The sequence below is a fragment of the Lactuca saligna genome, chromosome 3 (assembly GCF_052625555.1).
Source record: "Lactuca saligna cultivar CGN05327 chromosome 3, ASM5262555v1, whole genome shotgun sequence".
Lineage (NCBI taxonomy): Eukaryota > Viridiplantae > Streptophyta > Magnoliopsida > Asterales > Asteraceae > Lactuca > Lactuca saligna.
In genome coordinates, this window is record NC_136419.1 from 37244817 (window position 1) to 37263752 (window position 18936).

At 31.5% G+C, this 18936-nt stretch overlaps 1 protein-coding gene, 2 long non-coding RNA genes and 15 other non-coding genes across 18 annotated transcripts; 1 reads left to right on the top strand and 17 right to left on the bottom strand.

Annotated features, from left to right (window-relative positions):
- Positions 1–1184: 1184 nt before the first annotated feature.
- LOC145035485 (uncharacterized) lies at positions 1185–2819 on the bottom strand. Its single transcript, XR_013678345.1, has 2 exons — positions 2411–2819; positions 1185–2029 (listed from the first exon to the last, which is right to left on the bottom strand). It is a non-coding gene; the product is annotated as an uncharacterized LOC145035485 (long non-coding RNA).
- On the bottom strand, positions 1702–1810 carry LOC145038034 (small nucleolar RNA snoR97). The gene has a single exon (XR_013679136.1). It is a non-coding gene; the product is annotated as a small nucleolar RNA snoR97 (small nucleolar RNA).
- LOC145038019 (small nucleolar RNA Z278) lies at positions 1903–2018 on the bottom strand. The gene has a single exon (XR_013679122.1). It is a non-coding gene; the product is annotated as a small nucleolar RNA Z278 (small nucleolar RNA).
- Positions 2084–2173, bottom strand: LOC145038013 (small nucleolar RNA Z223). Its single transcript, XR_013679117.1, has one exon. It is a non-coding gene; the product is annotated as a small nucleolar RNA Z223 (small nucleolar RNA).
- On the bottom strand, positions 2233–2320 carry LOC145038039 (small nucleolar RNA U36a). The gene has a single exon (XR_013679141.1). It is a non-coding gene; the product is annotated as a small nucleolar RNA U36a (small nucleolar RNA).
- On the bottom strand, positions 2547–2706 carry LOC145038047 (small nucleolar RNA snoR134). Its single transcript, XR_013679149.1, has one exon. It is a non-coding gene; the product is annotated as a small nucleolar RNA snoR134 (small nucleolar RNA).
- Positions 2820–9554: 6735 nt separating the features above from the next.
- Positions 9555–11213, bottom strand: LOC145035484 (uncharacterized). The gene is made up of 2 exons (XR_013678344.1): positions 10958–11213; positions 9555–10658 (listed from the first exon to the last, which is right to left on the bottom strand). It is a non-coding gene; the product is annotated as an uncharacterized LOC145035484 (long non-coding RNA).
- Positions 10237–10344, bottom strand: LOC145038035 (small nucleolar RNA snoR97). Its single transcript, XR_013679137.1, has one exon. It is a non-coding gene; the product is annotated as a small nucleolar RNA snoR97 (small nucleolar RNA).
- Positions 10418–10533, bottom strand: LOC145038021 (small nucleolar RNA Z278). Its single transcript, XR_013679124.1, has one exon. It is a non-coding gene; the product is annotated as a small nucleolar RNA Z278 (small nucleolar RNA).
- On the bottom strand, positions 10576–10667 carry LOC145038011 (small nucleolar RNA Z223). The gene has a single exon (XR_013679115.1). It is a non-coding gene; the product is annotated as a small nucleolar RNA Z223 (small nucleolar RNA).
- LOC145038040 (small nucleolar RNA U36a) lies at positions 10743–10831 on the bottom strand. The gene has a single exon (XR_013679142.1). It is a non-coding gene; the product is annotated as a small nucleolar RNA U36a (small nucleolar RNA).
- On the bottom strand, positions 10970–11127 carry LOC145038048 (small nucleolar RNA snoR134). The gene has a single exon (XR_013679150.1). It is a non-coding gene; the product is annotated as a small nucleolar RNA snoR134 (small nucleolar RNA).
- Positions 11214–13968: 2755 nt separating the features above from the next.
- Positions 13969–14077, bottom strand: LOC145038031 (small nucleolar RNA snoR97). Its single transcript, XR_013679134.1, has one exon. It is a non-coding gene; the product is annotated as a small nucleolar RNA snoR97 (small nucleolar RNA).
- Positions 14078–14177: 100 nt separating this feature from the next.
- Positions 14178–14293, bottom strand: LOC145038022 (small nucleolar RNA Z278). The gene has a single exon (XR_013679125.1). It is a non-coding gene; the product is annotated as a small nucleolar RNA Z278 (small nucleolar RNA).
- Positions 14294–14336: 43 nt separating this feature from the next.
- On the bottom strand, positions 14337–14427 carry LOC145038012 (small nucleolar RNA Z223). Its single transcript, XR_013679116.1, has one exon. It is a non-coding gene; the product is annotated as a small nucleolar RNA Z223 (small nucleolar RNA).
- A 51-nt stretch (positions 14428–14478) lies between these two features.
- Positions 14479–14566, bottom strand: LOC145038038 (small nucleolar RNA U36a). The gene has a single exon (XR_013679140.1). It is a non-coding gene; the product is annotated as a small nucleolar RNA U36a (small nucleolar RNA).
- A 222-nt stretch (positions 14567–14788) lies between these two features.
- On the bottom strand, positions 14789–14948 carry LOC145038046 (small nucleolar RNA snoR134). Its single transcript, XR_013679148.1, has one exon. It is a non-coding gene; the product is annotated as a small nucleolar RNA snoR134 (small nucleolar RNA).
- A 2901-nt stretch (positions 14949–17849) lies between these two features.
- LOC145035374 (uncharacterized) lies at positions 17850–18314 on the top strand. Its single transcript, XM_078983922.1, has one exon. It carries the CDS (start codon positions 17850–17852, stop codon positions 18312–18314), a length of 465 nt encoding a protein of 154 aa, XP_078840048.1.
- Positions 18315–18936: the final 622 nt, after the last annotated feature.

The following is an 18936-nucleotide window of genomic DNA, read 5'->3' on the forward strand; positions in this document are numbered from 1 at the left end:
GGTGCATACTGCATGACGTGCACCACAAAATTGCTATAAATAGTAGTCTTCGGCAGTCCTATTTCCTCACCCTTCAAACACTCTCTTAACTCTCGATTTGCGTGCAACTGCGCCCGAACGTTTCTTAAAGTTTTGGACTCCCAGTTTCTACCCTACTACAACGGTTTCATATTTACAAGTGAGTTCACGGCCTTATTTTCTAAACCTTATCGGGGGAATACATGTTAAAACACAATGATTTCATATTTATTACTAAATGTATAATATTAGTAAGAGAATTATGAGCATAACATTAGGATGATATTATGCTCGGTAGATATTTTGTCCAACTTTTTAAAAATAATATTATACCTAGTTGTTATACTGACTCATATTGATAGAAAATATCATACTTAGTTGTTATGTTGGCTAGTTTCCAGGAAAGGTCGACACTTAGAAGATACACTTAGCCAACATATCTCCACTCTTTAGATAAAGCTTAGTCATTATTTTTATGTTATTATTCTACAATAAATTTTGTATCCATAACTTTATGTCATTATTCATCAATAAACAAATGAATAGTCGCAGGTTGAAAGTAAAATTAGAATTTACCAACAAAAATGAACATACATAAATTTATAATAGAATAATAACATTTTAACGAATATACGAATAATCAAACATTAATATTTATATTAGAATTACTTCAACAATACATATATACAATATTCATTACAGAATAATAAAATTTGGTTTTGAAGCCACTACATCAGTTAATATAAAATTTGGTTAAAATCGGACCATGTTTTTCTCAAAACTACATCAGTTAATATATAAAATTTGGTTAAAATCGGACCATGTTTTTCTCAAAGGCCTTGTGCAACTGCACACTTTGTACACCTTTAGGATTGGTCCTGAAAATACATGTCCGATTTCATCTTCTAGTTCTTGGCATTCATCAACCATCTTTTCAATAAGATTTTAACGTTATTCATCTTTTTTATACCGAATTCCTTTTACATTAATTTGTATGTTTTTCATGTTATTACTTAAATGTTGGCATTCAACGGCCATCTTTTCAGTAAGGTTTTAATAATGTTACTGCTTGACATTTTTTCATTAGTTTGTACGGTCAACTATCAACACGGTCGGTCAATGATCAATGTGTACCCAACTTAATTTCCGGATAGATTCACCGCTAGTTATAACACAAAATAATAGAACCTTTATAAACATTATACGAATAAACAATTTCAATAAAACTCATGTTTTGACGTAGACATCTTATAAACATTCAACAAACACAAGTTTAATCATTTTACATGACACATTACGTAATCATGAATTTTTTCTTTCGTTACATACTACCTGTTTGTATCATGACCTTATATCCTTTACACATACACAGTACCAAGTAGCGTAACACAACTAGGTCACATAAACTTGTCAAGCAGAACATTTATCATGTCAATAACGTTATTTCTTTCATCCATTCACATCGCAGCACGTATTCCAGTTTCAGTATCCTACATCAAATGTTCTCAGACCACTGTCATGCAGACTGATTTTAATCCACGTTTTATCAAATTTTGCTAAGAGTCATTTGAAAATAAACAAACTGCTGATTCAACAAAATAACAAAAATGCAAACAAATTCCATTTAAAGAATAAAAACAAAACACACGATGTGGTATTATCGTAGTAAACATTTTTTTCTAAAAATCTAGTGCTGTTATTTAACTCCAGTCTCGTTAATGTTCCGAAAGAAGAAGCTGATGACAACACCTTGCTCTATGAGTTTTTTCAGACTCCAAACCGTTGTGTATTTCAAGGCAAAGAGTATAGTTAAAACTCAATAAATCATATCGAATTAAATAAATCAAAATATTATTAACATTAGTCATAAAAAAAATACATAGCACCTCAGTTAAATCCGGTAATATCATTTGAAATACAGCTTCACCAAGTGGTTCTCCCTGTAAAACAAGGTCTTGGATCCACTATACCTCCAACATTTGGATTATATCATCATCGGCTTTTTTAAAATCTATAAAAATAAGTTCTTTTACATTCAGAAACTTCAAAAAAGAAAACTATTAATTCAAAGCTCAGAGTAAAAAACAGCTCTATCAATCATGAATTCTCAGAAGCAGAACTGGCTTAAAGCTGTATTTTAATCCTCACTGCAAGAGTTTATCAAAATCATCAAACCTCAAATAATCATGTAAAATTATTTAAATTTATGAACAACGGCTCATATTAAGAAATTCAACCATTTTAAATCCTTTACTTCACTGATCTCTCTCAGAAGCGCGGATAAATCATCAAGTCATTGCCGAGAAACAGATTAATCAAGATAAAGCGCATGAAATAAATGAATAAATATAGCGGAAATTTTTAGAGGAAAAAACAGTAATATAATTTAAACCTCCACGTTAACGCCGCCTAGGGTTAACTATATGCCTCCATGACTAGACCTCTTTCCAATAGAAATTAAGGAAGAAGGCTTAAGGTGTGATGAGGCAGAACATATGAAAGGGATAAAGAAAGACCTAGATTTGATGATCTGTAGCGGTCGATTTGACACAGAAACGGCCATGGAAAAAGGTACAAAAAGGCTGAACTGCAACACTTGACGGCTGTATATCTGATTTAGCACGAGCATTGGGGCTTTCTTCTACATCCAATTTGTATTTTCAGAGAAGCCCGGGGTGCTACATGCAGATTAAAACTCTAAAATCAAACAAAAACTCTGATATAGAAAGATTAGGATTTAAGATGTATCTGTATTCTGTGAAGCTATGATTCTAATAGTCGAGCAGATCATTTGATTATATATAGGTAAAACTGATGTATTTTGAACACTGAGACCCTGAAACTGGTTGGATGTTATAACGTTCGTTTTTCTAATGGCTGTCTTGGGCCGGCCCGTTACAATGACGTTTTATTGCCTTCGGGTATACAAAACGGCTTGATTGTCATTTAGAAATTAGGCTATTTTTTAATTTTACAAAGTTTAGTGGCCAAATTAAAAGGAATGAAAGTTTGTTAGGAGAATAAATTTTTGTTAGGGTTTAAGACTTTAAGCTCCATTTCATTTTCAATAAAGAAAAAATAAAATCAAAATGTGAAGTCAAGAGGATAAGATCAATAGATGTTGTTCAACCCTTAGTTAAAACCACAAAAGGTTAAAGGATCTTCCCTCTCTGTTTGGTTTCATGGCTTTTGACAATGTGAAAAAAATTTGTTCTAAATGTTTAATGGAATTTAGATCTAAGAGTGTTAGAACACAAATTCTAGTGTTTAAAGTGAATCTTAATAATGTATAATCACATTAATTGATTATCTATGTGATTGGTGATATTTTGGGGATGAAAAATAACCATAACATTTAAGTTCACTTTTAACATTAGTGTATATGGGTCTGGGGAAGCTGGGCGACCGCCCCGGGTCCTCAAACGCCAAAGGACCCCATATTTATATCTCTTATTGGGTTATATTAGCTGCAGTCCATATTTTTAAGCTTATATTAATAACAGCCCGTAGTTTTTGTCCCAATATTAAAACATGTGCCCAAATTGTAGAAGCGGGAGTGTGACCTACCGTCTTTCAGTTTCTCGGTTCCAATTTCCAAGACTCAATTGAGTCTTCGGTAGTTCGGCTTCTCTTTAGCTTCGCTAGTTCGCTTCCATGGAAAATTCAAACGACACACCATCTCTAACGGTTAATTCTCCTTCTTCTATTTCTAGTTCAAGACTTCAAATTAATCAGTTACCCTTCTCCAATCTCCTCCTCTTCTCTGAAATTTGATTTTCTATTCACCATCGCCAATTAGTTGATTACGAATTAATAAATTACATAATACTCATTCTCTATTTCTCTTCTATTTTCCGACTTCATTTTTTTTGAAATAACTGGTGGTTCTCTTTCTGAATCGTTTGGTGAATGGTGATTTCGGATTTCGTATGAACTTTTAAGACTAAAGTACAGTCCAACGCTTTGATCAGTGAGTCTAATTTTTTAATATGTGAACTATTTTTTCTATTTTGTTAAGAGTACGCAATGGAATATGATTTATTGATTTTGATTAAATAAACTTATGTAATGTTGATTTTGTTATGAATGATTATCATATTTGAGATTTGAGATAATAAGACATGAAATAAATTTTCTGATTTCTCTGTTTAACTGTTTTTTATGTTTTGATAATAAGATTTGAGATTGCTGAAAGATTATTAACAACTAAGAAGCAGGTTACAGGCTTACAACCTACAGGTGATTTTTTTTAAATAATATATTTTTTGTGATTTTGCTAAATTCAAATTTTTTGATATTTAAAGATTATTTTGTATTATTAATCTTCAAATTTCTCATTGCTTTGGGATTAAAGGATTGAGGATATAATCTTATAAACAAGCAACATAAAGTCAACTGCTGAACAGCCACATTAGTCATCAGGTAGTCTACTTTGCTTTTATTTTGTTAATTTGTTTTTGTGAATCTGTGTGATTGTTTGTTATATGTTATCTTGATTGTTATCTGTTAAAAATATCTCCTAGAAAATATATGTTTGAAAGTGGAAAAAAAAAATTGAACAATTTAACAATTCTCAAAAAGGATCTATGAATAACTTTGTAAAAAAATAAATTCTTCTAATGTAGAAGATAATGTTGCACATAAAAATGTTTTAGATGAAGAAGATAATGTCACACATGAAAATGTTTCAAATGAAAATGTTGTTTTTGATGATGAAATTATTAATAATGAAGATGTTAATTTCTCTCATGAAAATGTTAGTATTACAAATGAAAATGAAAATGAAAATGTCATGAATAATAACAATAAACAATTTATTCCACTTTTAGATATAAATTATCCTAGTAATTTGAATAATCTTGATAATAACTTAAGAGATATTTTGATTGAAAAATAGCTAATTAGAAAAAGAAAATTTGTGTATACTAAAGATAATTTATTTAGACATTTTTCTTATGCTTCTTATACTAGAAAGTTAAGTAATGGTGAGACGAGTGATCGAAAATGGCTAATTTACTCAAAACAAGTTGATAGAGTGTTTTGTTTTTGTTGTAAATTGTTTAAACCTAATAATTATGTTAATAAAATTTCATTAGCAAATGATGGATTTATTTATTGGAAACATCTATTTGATAGACTTAACGAACATGAAAATAGTTCCCAGCATCTTTTTTGTATGGATTCTTAGGATGAGGTAAAAGCAAGATGGGATAATAATAAAACAATTGATAAAGATTTACAAAATAAAATTTTAACTCAAAAAGAACGTTAGAGACGAGTTTTAAAAAGAATAATTGTTGTCATCAAATATTTGGCAAAATACAATTTGGTTTTTCGAGGTTGTAATGAAAAACTTTTTCAGGAATATAATGGGATTTTTTGGGAGCAATTCAGATTATGGTAGAATTTAATGTTATAATGCAATAGCATGTTAGACACATAGAAAATCATCAAACTCAACTTTAATATTTAGGGCACAAAATTCAAAATGAAATCATTTCTATTTTAGCTAATAAAGTTAGAAATTTTATAATTAATATTATAAAAGAATCAAAATATTTTTCCATTATCCTTGATTGCACCCCCAATGTTAACCATCAATAACAAATGAGTCTAGTTATTCGATGTTTGAACATGTCTAATAATAAAAAAAAATGTTGAAAAGTTTTTTTTAGAATTTTTGAAAGTAGAAAACACATCAGGGTTAAGACTTTTTAATGCGTTATTAAATGCAATTAAATCATATGGTTTTAATGAGTTATGATAATGGTTCTAACATGAAAGGAAAACACTAAGGGGTTCAAAAACGATTACTTGAAATTAACCCGAAAGCATTGTTTATGTCATGTGCTTGTCATAGTATTAACCTGACAGTTAGTGATATGGCTCATTCTTGTGCTAAATCTATTTCTTTTTTTGGAGTTTTGCAATGCATTTTTGTATTATTTTCGGGTCCAACTAAAAGATGGTCAATATTACTTGATAAAATCCATAACTTAACGGTAAAATCTTTATCTACTACACGTTGGGAGAGTCAAATATAAAGTGTCAAAGTCATTAGGTTTCAAGCTCCTCATATAAGGGTTGCCTTGGTAGAATTATGTTCATCATGTGATGATGCAAAGTCTATAAATTAAGTTGAAATTTTAGTTCATGCTATTGAAAGTTATGAATTTTTACTTGGTATGGTAATTTGGTATGATATTTTATCTGCTATAAATAAAGTTAGTAAAAAAAATACAAACCAAAACTTTGTGTATTGATGCCACAATTGATCTATTAAAAAATATGACAGACATTTTTTAAAAATTATAGAAATGAAGGTTATGTCCTTAATATAGATAATGCTAAGGCCATTGCATCGGATATAAATGTTGAACCTATATTCCTAAAAAACGACAAATTATTAGAACAAAACAATTTGATGAAACTAATTGCGAATCTATATTACTATCACCCGAAAAGAATCATTTAGAATCGAGTATTTTATATATATAGTTGATGTGATAATTGCGTCATTAGAGAGTAGATTTGAGCAATTAATAAACTTTGAAAATATTTTTTGATTTTTATATGATTCAAAAAGGTTAAAGTCATTGGATGAAATTGAACATAAAAAAAAGTTGTACTATTTTTGTAAGTAAGTTTACTCATAATAACTTATGTGATGTGGATTTAAATGATTTTATTATGGAACTTAAAGAGTATTAATAAATACTTTGCCAAATGTTGTTATGTCATCGATTGAAATTTTAGAGTTTGCCAAAGATAAAGACTGTTATCCAAATGTTTGTATTGCATGTAGAATTCTATTAACCATACTTGTTACCATAGCATCAGCGGAACGAAGTTTTTCAAAACTAAAATTATTAAAAAATTATTTGAGATCATCAATGTCACAAGAAAGATTAAATGGTTTGACTATGTTATGCATTGAAAAAGATTTGTTGGATAATATTGAACTTGATTCCATAATTGATGACTTTGCATTTAAAAAAGCTCGTAAATGTAAGTTTCTTTAGTTTTTTCTTTGTTATGTTTATGTATTATGGTTCAGAGCATGTTCTGGCCTTTTATTATTATTATTATTATTATTATTATTATTATGTATTAATAGTTGCTAGGTTGTTTGGCTTCTCGGGCCTATTCCAAAGCCCTTTTTTCCATAGGTGGGGGGTCCCCAACTTTCAATTGTATTATTTTTTAATTAATAAAAATTTCCGGAGGTACTGTCCTCCTTTATAAGGAAAAAAATTTATAAGGGCCCCATTTTTTTTGCCCCGGGCCTCAAAATGTCTAGGACCGGGCCTACTTTCAGGATAAGCATACCCGTCCAAAACCCATATGTCATATCACCCAATACAAATCATATTTACACAAGTCATAGTGACATGTTTGCAAGTAAATAACATTCGACCATTATATATATATATATATATATATATATATATATATATATATATATATTCTGGAAGGCTTCTAAAAGCAATAACTGATGTAGATTTTAAGGTTGACATGAATGAACTTGGAGTTCTTGACCCAAGTACTCATAAGTATCTGATTGATAAAGACCCGAAAACATGGTCAAGAGCCTTTATCCACCCATAAAGATGTTGTGATGATGTGGAGAATAGAATGTCAGAAAGCTTAAATGTTGTTACAGGTGATACTAGGAAGAAGCCAATTATCACTATGTTGGAAGAGTGAGTTTGTATACGATGGAGATGGTGTTCAACATGAATGCTAGGGGCCAAGGATAGGGCAATCAAATTTATCCAACAATTAGAGAGTTATTGAATGAGGTGAACAAACAACAAAGATTTTACCAAGTATTACCTAGTGGGTCAATTTAGTTTGAAGTTAGAGAAACTATAGATGCTTATGAGGTAGATCTTGAAAAGAAAACTTGCTTATGCAGGTTATGGCAACTTAATGGAATTGGTTGTGTCGATTCTATTGCAACCATTGGTTATCTTAAAAGGAATGTAGAGTCATAAAATGTTTAGTATCATCATGTACATGAAATCATATAAGTTTAGGTTAGCACCTGTGAATGAAAGTAACTTGTGCCTAACAAGTTTGTACACGACACCTTTACCTCGTGTTCATAGAATTATGCATGGGAGACCTGTAACTAAAAGAAAAAGGGATGCAACAGAAAACCAATCAAGGAACAAACCAAAGAAGAGTACCCAAACACAAAACAATGATAATCATAAAGTATCCAAAGTTGTAGGGAAAGAAAGATGTTGTATTTATTAACTTGAAGGACACAACAAAAGAGATTTTATTGTTGGAAGACCTCCTAAAATTCATGTCATAAGAAAAAGAAGACATGTCAATAATTAATTAGCATGTCAATTTGCGTTTTTTTTTTGTTAATATTGTATCATGAATGAGGTGAATGAGGATGGTGATGAAGGAGGTCAAAATGAAGGACAATAGCATGATGAGGTTGAAGTCACTCCTATGGGGTTTGATGCATCAGGAAATGGAGAACCTAGTCAACAAGAAGGTGGTGAGATGCATGTGCAATAGGAGGTAAAGGAAAGATCGGTTTGTGACACTCGGAAAACATGACATCAACCCCCACTAGAATTTAACGACAAACACAAAAATGTAATAGGACAACCATGTAACCATTTGGAATATATAAGTAAATATATTCGGTTTTGTGTTTAATTACGTCAACTTTTAGGCTTAAAATATAATGCATGGAAAATCGTGTCACCTTGAGAGCTGGTTTACATTTTTAGAATTATGTGTTACTACGATTCAAAAAATATAAACTTCGTAAAAATCCAACTTAGTATGAAGGAGATATGATTTTTATAGTAAATAAAAATCTACCGTGCATAAGAAATTACAACGTCAAAAACTACGTGGATAATGGTTGATCTTTAGCAAAAGACACCAAAAGGAGAAATATAGTACTCCTCAAAGTAGGAGTTTTGAGACAAAGAATGCCTAAAACAGAACCCTTATGAAAGAGTTATGATTTTTATAAAATCATAACGATTGTAAAAATATTGTCAAAAAACGAAAGTTAAAACTAGCCAAAATAACCAAAAGGAAAGTTGTAGGGTACATCGAGACCTACCCGAATATATAAGCCGTTTAAAAATGAGTTCGTATGCAAGAGTTGTAGAATTTCAAAGTCGGGATATAGGATGATATAGCACAAGGGGAGGACGACATGTAGCAGCCTCATGTGGCTCATGCACAATTGTGTGGCGCGCACTACGCAGCATGCACCACAATAATTGCTATTTATAGCAATTATTGATTTGTGTGCCACTGCCACCGAACGTCTCTCGAAGTTTCAGACTCCCGATTTCTTCCCTACTACAACGATTTCATATTTACAATTAAGTTCACGGCCCCATTTTCTAAACCTTTTATGGGGGAATACATATTAAAACACAACTATATCAAAATTATTACTAAATGTATAATATTAGTTAGAGAATTATACTCATAACATCATGATGATATTATATCTGGTAGATACTATGCCCAACTTTTTAAAGATAATATTATACCTAGTTGTTATACTGACTCACATTGATAGAAAATATCATACCTACTTGTTACACTGACATTGATAGAAAATATCATACCTACTTGTTACACAGGCCAGTTGTTAGGAAAAGCCGACACCTAGCAGATCCGCTAGCCAACATATAGCCACCCTTTGGATAAATCTTCACTAGATGTATTCAATAAATAATTTCCTTTTCAAATCTCCATACATGATTAACCCAGATATCATTTCCATAAAAAGTTCATCAGGTATTACAACGTTTCGTTCTGAGGATGAACCCAACACATTTAAAAGGTTTAACAGTTGCACATTACATAATAATAACTTCATGACATAAAAATACTAAATAACATTGTAAATAAACAATATATTAACCTAGCTTTAAATATAACCATCAGGTATTACAACGTTTCCTTCTAAGGATAAATCGATTAGTGAAATGAAACAGATGATCAATTCAAGTGCCTCATTTTCGAACCTTTATCAGTATTCTAAACAAACAAAGTGCTTAAAACCTGCAAAACATCTAAAACAGCTATACAATGCAAAAGTCTTCAATCATATCAACTGATGTAACGAATATTAAAACTAAAGGAAAAAAAATCAATGTAATTACAGTTTAGTGAAAAAATATTAAAAAGACGAATAAAGTATAACCAAATATATATTTGATAATACCTAGTGCAGTTATTTAACTCCAATCTCGTTAATGACACGAAAAAAAAGGCTGATGACAACACAATTCTCTCTGAGTTTTTAAGGCAAAGAGTATAGTTAAAACTCAGTCAATTATGGTTAATTGATCGGATCATATACAATTAACCTAACATAGGATTAGTCGATTAAATAGATAGAACCTGAGTTTAATCCGGTAATATCATCTGAAATACAGCTTCAACAAGTGGTTCTCCCTGTCAAACAGGGTCTTGGATCCACCATACCTCATACATTTGGATTATATCATCATCGGCTTATTTAAAAAAGTTCTTCAAAGTTGAAAATCATTTTAATTATCAACGCTCAGAGGAAAAAACAGCTCTATCAATCATGAATTCTCAGAAGCAGAACTGGCTTAAAGCTGTATAATTAATCATCACTGCAAGAATTTGCCAAAATCTTAAAGAAAGACATAACCAAACATCAAAAAATCATGTTAAAATTATTTAAATATATGCAGAATCGGCTCATATTAAGAAATTCAACCATTTTATATCCTTTACATCATTGATCACTCTCGGAAGCGCGGATAAATCATTCAAGTCATTGCCGAAATGTGCAAATAAATAGATACTTATAACGGATAATTTTAGAGGATAAAAAGAGTCGTAAAAATGTATGTTCCAATATAAGTTGGAGGAAAAAGCTTAAGGTGTTATGAAATGGATAAACAAAGACCTAGATCTGATGATCTGTAGCCGTCAATTTGACACAGAAGCGGCATAGAAAACGTATAAAGAGGCTGAACTGCAACACTTGAGTGCTGTATATCTGATTTAGCACGAGCATTGGGGCTTTCTTCTTCATCCAATTCGTTTTTTCAGAGAAGCCCGGGGTGCTACATGCAAGATTAAAACCCTAAAATCAAACATAAACTCTGTTAAAAAGAAACTTACGATCCTTAAAAGCTTAGCAGATGTATCTGTGAGGCTGTGATTATAAAAGCCTATCAGATCATTTGATTATATATAAATAAAAGTGATTGTAAAAACTCTGAAGGATAACGTTCATTTTTTTAATGGGCTGGATGCTGTCTAGGGCCGGCCCATTGACTAATAACAACTCGTCTTATATATAAACATAGACAATCATAGCCTTAATAGTCGGCATACCATAAAACATTGTGAAACTCTCGTTTATATTTATAATAATAAATAATCACAACATCTGTAATTAAAAATTCTAGTTACAAACCATTTTAATGTAATTCATGTTTTGGCATATGTCTAAGTTTGCAAATCTTTGACCCAAAGTCTTTGGTCAGGGAAATAATCTTTCATAAGCTTCCATTTTACTTTTCCTAACTTCTATGACTTTTATTCATCAACATAACATAAAAATAAGTTCATTTCAAATAATCATTCCAACTTTACAATATATCTAACTTGTTTTATCATTATTTAACAACATATTCGTTCTGGAGATGTGTAGGTGCGGTTCAAAAAGAAAAAAGAACCCTCATAAATAGATATATATCATAAGATTTAAAAAAAATAAAATAAATAAAAAATATTGAAAATAATGAGATTATAATGGAACGATTAAAAGTAAATATATAAATTAAATAAACTACAACAATCTTTGAGTTATAAACGTGATAAGAGTTAAGCTTCCACCGAATCTTTGAGTTATAAACGTGATAAGAGTTAAGCTTCCACCGACTAATCTAATGTATGATTATAGGGGTGTTCATAATTGGGTATCCAATGTTCATAATTGGGTATCCAATGTTTTTCTATAGAACGGATCAAATCCAATTAATCTTGGTCAACTGAACCGAATCCATTAAACATTGGACTGGTTTGTTTTATCCGTTCGATAATTACTTTTAAAAATTCAATAAAAATCAAAATATGATAACAATCAGTAGCATTAAAAGGTGTATCCAATGTATATTGGTAGATTTAAATTGGATTCTTTTTTATACACACCTTATATGACAACTAAAAATAAACATCCATATATAGACTAATAGTAATAGATAATATAACATACGGATAATAACAATTGATAGTTGTATATGTAGTTCGATGATAATTGGGTTATAATTTTGATAATAATTGTATAACAAATGGGTGATAATTGGATTATGGGAAATTATTAGAAAAGTATAATGGGAAAATTTTCACTTTAGTTTTAAAAAAAATTGAACATAAAAGTTCTTATTATTTAATTTTAACTCAAGTTAACAAAAAAGTTCTTTTTTTTTCTTCTAACATCAAATTACATATTATCGTCTAACATCAAATAATCGGGATTTTTCTCTTAAAAAAATTGGATTAAAAATAATTTTCTTAAAAAATATTGACACTTTTCTCATAATTTCCCTTGAAATATAATCGGATCTGAATGGGGTCATAAACCGACTGATGCAATTTGGATTTTGAGAATTTTAAACGGATTCAATCCATTTACAATTGGAAAGCAATGTATGTTCCTTTTAAATTGGATTGTTTTTTATAGAGAGTACACCCTTAGATGATTCTATTAAAAAAATCCAGTATAACAAACGGAGAAGTTGTAATATAAAACTAAGGTGGGATTCGAAGTGGATTGCTTTAAAGGATGCAACTCTATCCATCTCAACTACACAAAAATTATTTTGTGCAAGAGAATTTATATAGTACACAAATAACTTTACGGGCTCTATGGATCAGGCAAGCTAGCAGGGACTTTCTGAATATATTACATGCACATGTTAAATCTTTCAAGACATTTATGAAACGTATAATACCAGTTTGGACATGACATTTGGAAGCATGTCTACCAACAGCACAACACAAGCTTGCCTCATAAACTTACCAAACCCAATTACATACATTCGATTGATTTACTTGTATAAAAAGACGGGTTCATGAACATTTTTTATGCCATGATTATCTCCATATCAAGATGATCATTTATATTTCATGATTTTGTCTTATATCAAAAAGCATTACAGATAATTTCCACTTCAAATTTCCATACATTACTAGACCTATTAACCATTTCTCAAGACTTATTATCAAACCTTGTCGCAACTTTGTGGGATTTGGATAACTTGATTGCAAAGCAAATGAGGACTCTATTGGCAAGAAATGAAGAATACGACTATCTTTTTATAATTTTTTAATTCACTTCCCAAATTCTGAAGGCGACATAAATCGATACAACATGGTTTGTCACATAGTTTGGACATCATAGAGAAGTAATTGAAATGATTTAAATTTTAATATTCAAAATTAAGGTTTTATAATGTTTTTAAAATTTAGTCGAGTCGAGGAGCCTACAACTTCACAAGCCAAATCTGGCTAGAATATGATATTTCTTGTTTTTAGGGGTGTTTGCAAGTAATTACTCGATATAAGAGATTTTAATTTCGGTTCATATCTTCTGATAAACTTTTGGATATCTCAAAAGATAAATCAAACATTTACAAAAATACAGAACTCTTTTGACCATCGATATAAAAGATAGAATATACAATAATCTTGAGAAACTAATCTTAAGAATAGTAGTCAACAATAACAAAATTGCAATACTGGTTCCTCATTTTCAAACCTTTCAAAAGTCCAACAAAAACCCAAGTGCAAAAATCCTGCAAATCATCTAAAACAGTACGACAGGACTTCAAGCATACTAAAACCAACAAATACAGAAATACATTACAAAAAGTGAAAATAAATAATCACCAAATATATATTTGATACAAATCTAGTGCTGTTATTTAACTCCAGTCTCGTTAATATTACGAAAGAAGAAGCTGATGACAACACAATGCTCTATGAGTTTTTTCAGACTCCAAACCGTTGAGTATTTCAAGGCAAAGAGTATAGTTAAAACTCAATAAATTTTATATCAATCGAACAGAACTAAATTAAACTAATTCTAAATAAGCTTGATCAGTTATATAGACAGAACCTCAGTCAAATCCAGTAATGCCATTTGAAATACAGCTTCACCAAGTGGTTCTCCCTGTAAAACAGGGTCTCGGATCCATTGTACCTCATAAATGTGGATTATATCATCATCGGCTTAACTTGAAAACAATTGGTGTTCTTTAAAATCAGTTTAAATAAATTTGCTCAGAGTAAAAAACAGCTCTATCAATCACGAATTTTCAGAAGCAGAACTGGCTTAAAGCTGTAAATTTAATCATCACTGCAATAGTTTACAAAAAATTTCTAGAAAGACATAAAGTATTAAAACTTATGCATAATCGGCTCAGATTAAGAAATTCAACCATTTAATATCCTTTACTTCATTGATCAATCTCAGAAGCGCGGATAAATCGTCAAGTCATTGCCGAAAAACAGATTAATCAACATAGCGTTCAATAAATTTATAGATATAGCGGAAATTTTTAGAGGAAAAAACAGAAATAGAATTTAAACCTCCACGTTAACGCCGCTTAGGGTTAACTATATGCCTCCATGACTAGACCTCTTTCCAATAGAAATTAAAGAGAAAGGCTTAAGGTGTGGTGAGGCAGAATATATAAAATAAATAAACAAAAACATAGATTTGATGATCTGTAGCGGTCGATTTGACACAGAAACGGCCATGGAAAAAGGTACAAAAAGGCTGAACTGCAACACTTGACGGCTGTATATCTGATTTAGCACGAGCATTGGGGCTTTCTTCTTCATCCAATTTGATTTTTCAGAGAAGCCCGGGGTGCTACATGCAAGATTAAAATCCTAAAAGCAAACATTAACACTGATAAGAATAACTTACGATCTATTATCTGGTATTGAGATGTATGCGAGGCTGTGATACCTTAGAGTCGAGCAGATGTTTGATTATATAGGCAAAATTGGTGTATTTTGAAACCCTAGAAGCATAACGTTCTTTTTTTTCTGGACCGTGTTGGTATGTTGGGCCGGCCCATTTCCTAACAAAGACGCTTATTGCTTTACGTTTACAGAATGACGATTTCCGTTCCACCACTTAGGAGTGTTTGTTGTGACGTACTTGGTTGTATTCTTTTGTAAGGAATTGAATTACTAAATGAAAAAAAATAAATGTTCTTTTCTAGTTTAATCGGATTCTTTGGTTATTAGAGAAATTTTCAAATACAACGCCGTGTTTCATATTTTATAAAGACAAAAATATCCCTTCCCTTTCAACAAGAAAAAGCTCAGCCCTAATTCCAGTTTATTGTTCGCTTTCTTTCCTTCCTTTCGTGAAGGAGGACCTCCAATCTGATACTTGTCATCTTCGTCATCTTCATTTATCATACAGGTATGTTAATTTGATTTCTTCACCATGCTTTCTATTAATTTCTTCGTCATCTTCGTTCAATCTAATTTGCTAATTAGTTCCTTTCAATCGGTTTCTTCAAATCGTTCCAATCTCCATCACAATGTTCCATTCTGATTTCTTCTTCATGCTTTCTATTTCTTCGTCATCTTCTTTGTTGGCGGGAAAATTGACACCTCTTGGAAAAAAGTCGACGACACCAACTCTTGGAAAAGTCCATGGGAAATTATCGACCTTTTTTAGTATCTTGCTTTTGAATTCCGGTTAATGAACCTGTTTTTTATGTTTTTACTTGAATTTGTTACAGGTTATGTCTCGACTTAGTTTAACATGTAGACGTACGTGACATCCATAATTTTCTCGGCCAAAAAATACCAATTTAATTTATGCTTTTAAAATAAAATCAGAGTAATTTTCCAAAAGATGTTGCGAAATTTATTTCCAAAACAAGATATAATAAAGATTTTAACAAAACATTTCTTAAAAAAATAGATATTTTCATTATATATCAAAAACCTCGGGATATCATGTTCTGAAACAGACCAAAAGCATAAACAGTAAATTATAAGCCTTACGGCATATATTTATAACTACTGACTTATAACTCAAAAATCTCTCTTTAACCTTCAAACTACGCTCGGGGTCTACTACCTGCAATACAGAAAACTGAGTAGGTCATGCTTGGGAGTCTGGTGAGCATTTAGTTTTTCAACCCACAATAAACAAATTTATTAATTTCATGACAAAATTGCAAGAATAGTCCTTGTGGTATGTCCAAAATTGCTACTGTTGGACCAAACAGGTTTTAACTAGCACTAGTAGTCCAAAAGTTTTCATTGTACTGCGGTTTTGGTCCAAAACAATTTAAAAAAATCTAAAAATGATAGATTTGCTCTTTTCCATTTGTTTTTTGATTTTCTTTTTGTTATTTAATTATTTTCTAACTAAAAAAATAAATAAAATCTCTCTCTCTCTCTCTCTCTCTCTTTCTTTCCATTTGGGTTTATCTATCCAAGAACATCTTCATAAACTAAAGAAGACTCAAGAACATCTTCATGAACTCAAGAACATCTTCTACACTACCACTGTTCGACCACCATTTGCTACCACAATAGCCTGCCACTACCGTCGTATGTCAGCTGCATCTCCACCTAATTTTTTTCTACCACTTCATATCCATCTAAAAATCATCCTAAAAACAAAAACCATACACAAAAACAAAACAAATACACTCATAAAACCATACACAAACACACTCATAACCCTACACCACCCAATGCCACTTCAATCACCCAAGACCTCCCTTATTCCTCCCTTATCAACATCCCTAATAGCTGGAAAGAGAGAGAGAGAGAGAGAGAGAGAGAGAGAGAGAGAAGAGAATAAGGGTTTACCATCGATTCAAAAAGGAGAAAAATGAGAGTTACATTAAGTACAGAAGAAAGAGAAGGAGGGTACGAATTTGGGTGACTATGTTTGTCAAACGAATTATAAGAATCAAAGGGGGAGGGTCCGATTTCTAATTTTATACTATTATTCCTCTGTCACCTGATCTATTATGATTCTTCATAAGCTCCTGTTACAGATAGATGATTCAAGGAGCTTCACAAATTAGGGTTTCAGCTACCACCCTTATAGTTTCTAGGGTTTTAGACGTTATTTAGGGTTTCAGAAGAAAATCTCATGACGAGCAGATCTGGGTAACACCTTACATCGATGTTGGAACTTAATCGATGTGACCGCTTCTTTTTTTGCTCTTTCCTAATCTTTTGATACCCTCTGTTTCCTTTTTCTTCGAGCTGGAGATACAAGATGGAGTTCACATTATAAAACAATAACAAGTTTGAAGAATTTGTTTCCGAAGGTAGTCAAGGTTCTTAATTATGTTGAAGAGGAGGGATCTAGTTTACATAAAAGAAATCAAGCGTACAGTATTTTGTCATATTTTAAGACGCTTGATTTTTTTCTTTTATTTACACTTGATGTTGGAGATTTTTGGTCTCACATATACCCTGTCAAGACATCTTCAAAGAAAGGATAAAGATATTTTGGAAGCGGCTTCTTTGGTGAAAGTGACAATTCAAACGCTAAAAGCTTTAAGAAATAATGGATTTCCTTCAATATTGGAGAAGGTATTTTCTTTTTGTCAGAAACATAAAATTAAAATTGTGGAAATGTTTGAACGTTATGTTACTCCAAGAAACCGTAGGACCAAGATTACTAATCAACATCACTTTGAAGTTGATATTTTCAACACGGTTTTTGGATATGCAAATTCAAGAGTTTGGGAACCGTTTTAGTGAAGTGAGCATCGATTTGCTAGAATCATATGTCGGCTTTGAGTCCTTGTAATTCATTTTCTATGTTTGACAAATCAAAGTTGGTGAAGCTAAGTGAGTTGTACAAAACGGATTTTACTGCTTTGGAAAGGGTGTATCTTGATGGTCAACTTGAAACCTATTATCACTCTTTGATTGATGATGAGATATTTGCTAATTTGAAGGGCATTGCGGACCTTTCTCGTTTGATGGTGGAAACCAGAAAAGATCGCTTTTTTCCTTTGGTTTATAGGTTATTAAAGTTGACTTTGGTTTTGCACGTCGCAACTGCAACCGTTGAAAGATATTTTTCCGCAATGAAGCTCTTGAAAACCGACTTGCGTAATAAAATAGGTGATGATTTTATGAATGATGCTTTGATTTGTAGTTTAGAAAAAGAAGCACTTGTGGATGTTAAGATTGAACAAGTGATTGAGCGCTTTCAAACAATGGGTAAGCGAAGAAGTCAACTTTGAAATGTCAGACTTTTGCGGTAGTTTGTTATTTATATTAAAATTGTAATTTTTAAATAGTTATCTTATTATCTTTTATCGGGAATTTTATTTTGTGCTACCCCTTGCAAATATTTATGGTTCCGCCACTGACGTGATCGTCATCCATAATCCACTAGATGACTAGATCACAATAACATCGAAACCTCTCATCATTTTATTTCATCACACATCAACTATCTACCAATGTTTTACCCAACATTTTTGTAGATATATATATATATATATATATACACACACATATATATATATATATATATACTACTAGAAAAACAGCCTTTTACGACGCTCATTGCGCGCTGTAAAAGGCTTAGACGACGCGAAAATGCGCGTCAAGGAAGGCCCTGTCATAAAGAGAGACGACACGCTTTTGCGCGTCGTATATAGACGACGCGCAATTATGACGCTCGTTTACGACACACAATGTGTATCAAGGAAAGCCCTGTCATAAAGGAAGACGACACGCATTCGTGTGTCGTAACCTTATGACACGCGTGTTAATGACACACAATGCGTATCAAGAAAGCCCCTGTCAAGAAAGGCCATGTCATAAATGAAGGCGACACACAATTTTGCGTATCGTAAT